General features: G+C 47.8%; 1 protein-coding gene across 1 annotated transcript; it reads left to right on the plus strand.

Annotated features, from left to right (window-relative positions):
• Positions 1–8,586, plus strand: LOC119924134 (olfactory receptor 14A16-like). The gene is made up of 5 exons (XM_038743166.1): positions 1–22; positions 6,294–6,454; positions 7,597–7,719; positions 7,940–7,946; positions 8,033–8,586. Exons 1-5 carry the CDS (start codon positions 1–3, stop codon positions 8,584–8,586), a joined length of 867 nt encoding a protein of 288 aa, XP_038599094.1.
• Positions 8,587–9,059: the final 473 nt, after the last annotated feature.

Genomic DNA, 9,059 nt, shown 5'->3' on the forward strand with positions numbered 1-9,059 from the left:
ATGTTCCTTGCCGACATTGAGCGTACAGTCTAGAGGTAATTTAGAAACGGAGCAGTTCTTCAAGATGATTAGATAAATAATAATGACATTTGTTAAGCGTTTACTACGTGCAAAGCACTGTTCTAAGCGACGGGGAGGATACAAGGTCATCAGTTTGTCCCACGTGGGGTTCACAGCCTTAATCCCCATTTTACAGATGAGGTTACTGAGGCACAGAGAAGTTAAGTGACATGCCCAAAGTCACCCAGATGACAAATGGCAGAACCGGGATTAGAACCCATGACCTCTGACTCCCAAGCCCGTGATCTTTCCACTGACCAACGCTGCTTCCCATAAGCAGATCTACTTTGTGTCCACATTAGAGATGAGAGACGCTGTGTGGCCTGGTGGAATGAGAGCGGTCCTGGGAGTCTCAGGACCTGGGTTCTAATCCCAGTTCCGCCATTTGTCTGCAATGTGACCTTGGGCAAGTCACGTCACTACTCTGGGCCTCAGGTTCCTCATCTGGAAAATGAAGACTCATTACCTGTACTCCCTTCCCCTCACACTCTGAGCCCCATTTAGGACAGGAACTGTGCCTGACCTGATTATGTTGTATTTATCCCAGTGCATAGTACTGTGGTTGGCATAAAGTAAGTTCTTAACAAGTGCCACGATTATTTTGTTGTGGTAGGATGAAATAATATGACGAGAATTAATAGTAGCTGTGGTATTTTTTAAGCACTTACTTTATTCCCAGTATTGAACTAAACACTGGGGTTGATGCAATACTAGCAGGTCAGACATAGTCCCTGTGACACAATGGGCTCAGAGTGTGAGGAGGAGGGAGTCCACATTTTCCATATATGGAAACTGAAACCCAGAGAAGTGAAGTGACTTACCCATGGCCACACAGCAGACAAGTAACAGATTCAGGATGTGAACCCAGGTATGAATAGCTTGTATCTACCTCAGTGCTTAGTAGAGTGTCTGACACCTCGTAACTGCTTAACAAATGTCATTAAAAAAAGTGGCAAAGCCGGGATCAGACTTCAGGTCCTCTGACTCCCAGGCCCAGGCTCTTTCTACTAGGCCACTTGACTTCTCTTGCTGTTTCGATAGACGGTGAGGGCACACTGCTCGACTGCGTGACCTCCATCTTGCCAAAAAGACAGCATTCACTCTCACCCAACTCCACCCAGAGGTCACTGATTTTACTCTGCCCTACTCCAGTCCAGGATCCAGGCCTCCTTACCATCAACACCATTCTCAGAGGACAAACGGTGGCACATGGTCATCATCAAATGCCATCGAGTTGTTTCCCAACTCATAGCGACTCATTGAGTATATTTTCTCCAGAACGCCTCTCTTCACTATATCCGTAGTCATTCTGGTATGTATTCTTAGAGTTTCAGAGAGTTTTCTTGGTAAACATGGCAAAGACTGAACTCCTTGTCTTCCCTCCCAAACCCTGCCCTCTCCCTGACCTTCCCATCTCTGCTGACGGCACTACCATTCTTCCCATCACACAAGCCCGCAACCTTGGTGTCATCCTCGACTCCGCTCTCTCGTTCACCCCTAACATCCAAGCCGTCCTCAAAACATGCCGGTCTCAGCTCCGCAACATTGCCAAGATCCGCCCTTTCCTCTCCATCCACACCGCTACCCTTCTCATTCAAGCTCTCATCCTATCCAGTCTGGATTACTGCATCAGCCTTCTCTCTGATCTCCCATCCTCGTGTCTCTCCCCACTTCAATCCATACTTCATGATGCTTCCCGGATTGTCTTTGTCCAGAAACGCTCTGGGCATGTTACTCCCCTCCTCAAAAATCTCCAGTGGCTACCAATCAATCTGCGCATCAGGCAGAAACTCCTCACCCTGGGCTTCAAGGCTCTCCATCACCTTGCCCCCTCCTACCTCACCTCCCTTCTCTCCTTCTACAGCCCACCCGGCACCCTCCTCTCCTCTGCCGCTAATCTCCTCACCGTACCTCGTTCTCACCTGTCCCGCCATCGACCCCCGGCTCACGTCATCCCCCGGGCCTGGAATGCCCTGATTCTGCCCATCCGCCAAGCTAGCTCTCTTCCTCCCTTCAAGGCCCTACTGAGAGCTCACCTCCTCCAGGAGGCCTTCCCAGACTGAGCGCCTTCCTTCCTCTCTCCCTCGTCCCCCTCTCCATCCCCCATCTTACCTCCTTCCGTTCCCCACAGCACATGTATATATGTATATGTTTGTACATATTTGTTACTCTATTTATTTATTTATTTCTTTCTTTTACTTGTGTATATCTATTCTATTTATTTTATTTTGTTAGTATGTTTGGTTTTGTTCTCTGTCTCCCCCTTTTAGACTGTAAGCCCACTTTTGGGTAGGGACTGTCTCTATATGTTGCTAACTTGCATTTCCCAAGCGCTTAGTACAGTGCTCTGCACACAGTAAGCGCTCAATAAATACGACTGATGATGATGATAAACAAAATAGGGAAATGGTTTACCACTGCCTTCGTCCACACAGTAAAAACCTCTTTGACTCTTTCCTATGCCACTGCCACCCAGCACAGGTGAATCAACTTTGTCTGATGATTCATCTTAGACCTTCCCATTCTGGGTAACCCTAGCAAGAGAGTATCTGTCAAAGGCCATAACTCTAGGCACATCGTTAGAGTGCAAATGGCTCCGAGTTGGCTGACTGGAATAGAACTTTCCCTGGGTTGTACCTGGTTTTGCATTTGCTGTTGTGGTTGTGCTGGCATCCCCATCTCCCTCCTATCTCCCCCATGATGACAGAAAGTTTTCTGCAATCAGCCATTGCCTTAACTACTGCACCAGTCCTTCACTGACCTCCCAGCCTCCTGTCTCTCCCCACTCCAGTCCATAATTCATTCGTTCTGTTCGTGTCTCCCCACTCCTCAAGAACCCCAATTGGTTGCCCATCCACCTCCGCATCAAACAGCAACTCCTTACCACATGGCTTGAAAGCACTCAATCACCTTGCCCCTTCCTACCTCACCTCACTGATCTACGACAAGCCAGCCCACACACTTTGCTCCTCTAGTGCCACCCTACTCACTATAACTTGATCTCATCTATCTCGCTAAAAAGCCGTTGCCCACATCCTGTCTCTGGCTAGGGACACTCTCCCACTTCATATCCAACAGATCACCAGTCTCCCCACCTTCAAAGCCATATTAAAATCAGATGCTGTAGTGGATAGAGCACAGGCCTGGAAGTCAGAACGTCATGGGTTCTAAGCCTGCCTCCACCACGTATCTGCTCTGTGACCCTGGGCAACTCACATCACTTCTCTGTGCCTAAGTTGCCTCATCTGTAAAATGGATATTGAGATTGCGAGACCCTCACGGGACAGGGACTGTGTCCAGTCCGATTTGCTAGTATCCTCCCCAATGCTTAGGAAAGTGCCTGGCTCATAGTAACTGCTTAACAAATATTATAATCATTATTAATTATTATCCCCTCTGAGAGGCCTTCTCTGAGTAAGTCCTCTTTTCTTCTTCTCCTTTTCTCTTCTGTATCACCCTGGCACTTGGATTTGCACCCCATATTCACCCCAACCTCAGCTTCACAGCAGTTATAAACATATCTGTAATTTATTTATTTCTATTAATGTCGGTCTCGCCTTCTAGACTGTAAGCTCGTTGTGAGCAGAGAACATAATAATGATTTTGGGATTTGTTAAGTGCAAGTGCTTACTGTGTGCCTGGAGCGCTGGGGTGGATACACACAAATCAGGTTGGGCACAGCCCATGTTCCACACGGGCCTCACAGTCCTTATTCCCATTTTACAAATGAAACAACTGAGGCACAGAGAAGTCAGGTGACTTGCCAAAGGTCACACAGCAGACAAGTGGTGGAGATGGAATTAGAACCCAGGTCCTCTGACCCCCAGGTCCAGGCTCTTTCCAATAGGACTTGCGGCTTGCTGTACAGTTTGTATTTGACTTGCCTATTTACTTTTTTAAAATCAATTTAAGCACAATCTAATGCAATAGAATTTCAGCATAGAAAGCAATTGAAAATTATCTCCCAATTACCTCCTTTGCTGTTTCACACTTAACTATTTCATTGAGGGAGGTGCGTTTTGACTGAGGAAAGCAACCATTTACTTGAGGGAGGCAAGCTTTTGCTTGAAGGAGATGTCTTTTCTCAAACAAATTCCTTTTGGATCTTCCAAACTGATAGCTTCAGCCCCCGAGATTTCCTGCAACTAACTGGGTGACTTCAAGAAGTTGAGGGAAGGGAAAAGGATTAAAAACACCAGACTAGTAAGACGACTCTCAACCTGTGGAGCTACCCAAATTCAGTTGGGAATTTCTCTTCGCAATGCACAACACACATTATCATTCATTCCTTCAATGGTACTTATTGAGTGCTTACTGTTTGCAGAGTACTGTACTAGGGGCTTGGAAAGTACACTGGCCCTTTCAGTCTAACATAACTCATTCTGCACACACTTTCACAGACACAGGGTACAGTATATCCTCCCCATCAAATGAAGTGTCAATTTCCACCCCCCAGGAGATGCCTAAAACTTTCTTCAACATTCTCATTCCTTTCTGAGACATAGGGATTCCCTCTTATCTATATTCACTCCCACATTATCTCCTTAGCGGTAGATCTTCAGGCCTTTCACTTGTTTCCTTTTTCATAACCTTCTCTCATTCCTGTTTCACCCACATCCATAAAAATAATCTTTCTGTAGGCATCACCTCAAATCTCCATGTAGAAGCAGCACGGTGTAGTGGATAGAGCACAGGCCTGGGATTCAGAAGGTTATGGATTCTAAACCTGTCTCTGCCGCTTGTTTTCTGTGCGACCTTGGAAACGTCTCTTAAATTTTCTGTGCTTCAGTTACCTTTTCTGTAAGATTGTGACTGTGTCAATCCGATTACCTAGTATCTACCCCAGCGCTTAGTACTGTGACTGGCACATAGTAAGTGCTTGATAAATATCATCATTATAATTATTATCATTACTATTATCTCAACGTCTTGGGGTTCCCAAAACTTCTTCCATTCTACACACGCAAACATGAGGGGGACCTTAATCCCAATGCATTCTTGCAATCTTTTCAACTCTTAAAGCAGAATACTCTACACATTCACACTCTTATACAAACGCGAGGGTACACTCAATCCCAAGACATTCACACAATCTTTTCAGTAGTTTAGAACAGAATGGAGATGTTCTCAGGTCATCATCAGGAACCTTTCTTCATCGGGGACGTTTAGTGTCAGTTAACAGCAGTGTCAAACACTGATCTCTCACTTGAGGCTGGTTTAGTACTACTTGCAAGTTAAACTTGTTAACTGGGTTAGTGCAGGTTTCAACGTTCATTCATTCATTCAATCGTATTTACTAAGCACTTACTGTGTGCAGATCACTAAACTAAGCGCTTGGGAAACTAAAATAGAGCAATGCGGCGTGACAATATCTGCCCACAATGAGCTCATGGTCCAGAGGGAGGGAGACAGACATCAGTAAAAATAAACAGCAATCAATATAAACAAAGAAAATTACAGATGCATGTTTAAGTGTTGTGTAGCTGGGAGGGAGGGAAAAGCAAAGGGAGCAAGTCAGGGCGATGCAGAAGGGAATGGGAGATGAGGAAATGTGCGGCCTAGTCTGGGAAGGACTCTGGAGGAGATGTAGCTTCAGTAAGGCTTTGGAGGAGGGAGAAGTGATCGTCTGGCAGATTTTAGGAGGGAGGGCGTTTCAGGCAAGTGGTAGGACGTGGACCAGAGGTGGGTGAAAATTCCTGAAGAACCCCGGTGTCTACCAGGAAGGAGACTTCGTGGTGGTCATTCAGTGGGAAAGTCATATGCGGAGAGCACCCAGACTGTGAGAGGGTCGTGGCCACCCTCTGCTGGACGGGCCTGCTGGATCCTCCTTCTAGCCTCCCTGGTCTGTGGAGCTGTTGGTCTGCCCTCCCCAGGTCGGCAGCATCAGGATATAATAATAATAATGATGATGGTACTTGTTAGGTGCTTACTATGTGCCAAGCACTGTTCCAAGCGCTGGGGTAGATACAAGGTAATCAGGTTGTTCCACGTGGGGCTCACAGTCTAAATCCCCATTTTACAGATGAGGTAACTGAGGCACAGAGAAGTTAAGTGACTTGCCCAAAATCACACAGCTGACAAGTGACAGAGCCACGAATAGAACCCGCAACCTCTGACTCCTAAGCTTGTGCACTTTCCACTAAGCCACTTTACTTCCTCCGTAGGGAAACTCTGCTCTTTTAGTTCCTGCCATATGGCCACTTGCCCCGAGTTCAGTCTCCCTGTACCGGCAGGCCACGAGGTTCAGTGGGTGTCCTTCCTAACAGCGGCCCACGTTGTCCTCCTTGGACCCGATCCTTTCCCAATTACAGCTGCTAAAAGCCGTGCAACCGGCATCTCAGTGGACTGGCACAGAAGGCGGTCGCTGTTGACTATATTAGCTAAAGTGCTGCAGGTTTGTACCTCGTGGCACTATCCCTCAAGCGATGGGCTCTGTGTGTGCACCCTTTGCTACTGTGCGTAGTAAACCCCCTTGGGTGAGGAAGGGCCAGGGGCTAGGCTCCTGGATTCTGCCTTTACAATCCAGGATTTGTTCGATGGCTACCAATGTGTCCACCAACTTTGTTATTTTGTATTTTCCCAAGCACTTAGTACAATACTCTGCATACAGTAAAAGTTCAGTATATATAATAAAAATGATAATGGCATTTATTAAGGGTTTACTATGTGCAAAGCACTGTTCTAAGCACTGGGGAGGTTACAAGGTGATCAGGTTGCCCCACGGGGGGCTCACAGTCTTAATCCCCATTTTACAGATGAGGGAACTGAGGCACAGAGAAGTTAAGTGACTTGCCCAAAGTCACACAGCTGACAATTGGCAGAGCCGGGGTTTGAACTCGTGACCTCTGACTCCAAAGCCCGTGCTCTTTCCACTGAGCCATGCTGCTTCTCTGTTTGATGGGTCTTCTCCATAATATTAACACTGGTATTTGTTAAGTGCTTGCTATGTACCAGGCACTCTACTCATCACGGGGGTAGATACAAGCAGGGTAGATCCAGAGAAGCAGCATGGCCTACTGGAAAGAGCCCAGGCTTGGAAGTCAGAGTTCATGGGTTCTAATCCCGCCTCCTCCACTTGTCAGCTGTGTGACCTTGGGCAAGTCACTTCACTTCTCTGTGCCTCAGTTCCCTCATCTGTAAAATATGGAATAAGACTGTGAGCCCCACGTGGGACAACCTGATTACCTTCTACTTCAGGGCTTAGAACAGTGCTTGGCACATAGTAAGCACTTAACAAATATCACCATCATCATCAAGCTAATCGGGCTGGACACAGTCGCTGTCCCACAAAGTGTTCACAGTCTTCATTTTTTTTTTTATAGATGAGGTAACTGAGCCCTAGAGAAATGAAATTACTTGCCCAAGGTCACATAGCGGACAAGTGGCAGAGCTGGGACTAGAACCCAGGTCCTCTGACTTCTTAGCCCGTGCGTTTTTGTCCAGGCCACGCTGCTGCTCCAGAAACTTCCCAACAGCCCTAGCAGACACTCTTGATTGGAGCCTGATCCTTTCGTGATGACTCCTTCTCTCCCCAAGGCAGCTCACGGCATTTCCCAGCCGATGGTCAACGTCACCACAGTGACCAGATTCCTGCTTCTGGGGTTCTCGGGGGTCCGGGAGCTGCAGCTGGTCCACGCCACACTGCTCCTGCTGGTCTACGTGGCTGCCCTGACAGGGAATCTCCTCATCGTCACCGTCACCATCCTCGACCGGCGCCTCCAGACCCCAATGTACTTCTTCCTCAGGAACCTGTCCCTCATCGACGTGTGCTACATCTCCATCACCGTCCCCAAGTCCACCCTCAACTCCATCACAAACGTCAACTCCATCTCCCTGCCGGCTTGCGCTGCCCAGGTCTTTCTTCTGATTTTCATGGCAGGATCGGAGTTGGCCCTGCTCACTGTCATGTCCCACGACCGCTATGTGGCCATCTGCCACCCCCTGCGCTATGACATCATCATGCACCGTGGAGCTTGTGCTTCTATGCTGGCCGCCTCCTGGCTCAGCGGCAGTCTGATCGCCGTGTTGTTCACTGCCAGTACTTTCTCCTTGTCCTTCTGTGGCCCCAACGACGTCCACCGGTTTTTCTGTGAACCCTCCCAGTTGCTGAGGCTCACCTGTTCCGCTAGCCATATCGCCGAACATGTGAGTTTAGCCATGGCCATCTGCTTAAGCTTACTCTGCTTCGTGCTCATCATCATCTCATATGTGCGCATCTTCCGGGCCGTGCAGAGAATGCCGGTGGCCGAGGGCCGGGCCAAAGCTTTCTCCACATGCCTGCCCCACCTCTTTGTCATCACTCTTTTCATCTCTTCTGGATTCTTCGCCTACCTGAAACCAGTATCGGACACCCCCTGGGCACTGGACCTACTGGTGTCTGTGTTTTACACTGTGGTTCCACCGACCCTCAACCCCCTCATCTACAGCCTGAGAAACCGTGATATGAAGGCCGCTATGAGCAAGCTTCTTGGGCAGGAAAGCTTTCGAAAAGAAAAATTATGTCACGTGAACTTTTCCACATCCTAGTCGGCAAAGATCCTTTTCTTTGGCTGGGCTGCTTTGGCCAGGACTCTCCTTCGATATTTATTTAGATTCATGTCTGTGTCCCCCTCTAGACTGAAGCTCGCTGTGGACAGGGATCATGTCCACCAACTCTGAGCCCTTAGTACCGTGCTTTGCACACAGGAAGTGAACAATAATACCATTAATGGATTGATTAATGCCTGAGTTCTCCCTGTAGACTGCAATCTCCTTGTGGACAGGGATCGTGTGTACCAGCTCTGATGTATTGTACTCCCCCAAGCACTTGGTACAATGTTTTGCACACAGTAAGCATTCAATAAATAATATTGATTGATTGATTGATTGATTAGTCTTCCCCATCAACAGCTCTCTTGGTGTGGGAAGGGATATGTTTGGCAGGAGCAGCCTCTGACATTCTAGAGCTAGGGTAGAAAATCTGATTTCTATGCCTCTTCATGCCACCCCCTGCCCTGCTG

Source organism: Tachyglossus aculeatus, unplaced genomic scaffold (genome assembly GCF_015852505.1).
Source record: "Tachyglossus aculeatus isolate mTacAcu1 unplaced genomic scaffold, mTacAcu1.pri scaffold_82_arrow_ctg1, whole genome shotgun sequence".
Lineage (NCBI taxonomy): Eukaryota > Metazoa > Chordata > Mammalia > Monotremata > Tachyglossidae > Tachyglossus > Tachyglossus aculeatus.

Coding starts and splice junctions, on each gene's coding strand:
- LOC119924134 (XM_038743166.1), top strand. CDS start 1: ATGTTCCTTGCCGACATTGAGC. Junction 23..6,293: donor GTTCCTTGCCGACATTGAGC/GTACAGTCTAGA, acceptor CTGTACCGGCAG/GCCACGAGGTTCAGTGGGTG. Junction 6,455..7,596: donor TATTAGCTAAAGTGCTGCAG/GTTTGTACCTCG, acceptor TCTCTCCCCAAG/GCAGCTCACGGCATTTCCCA.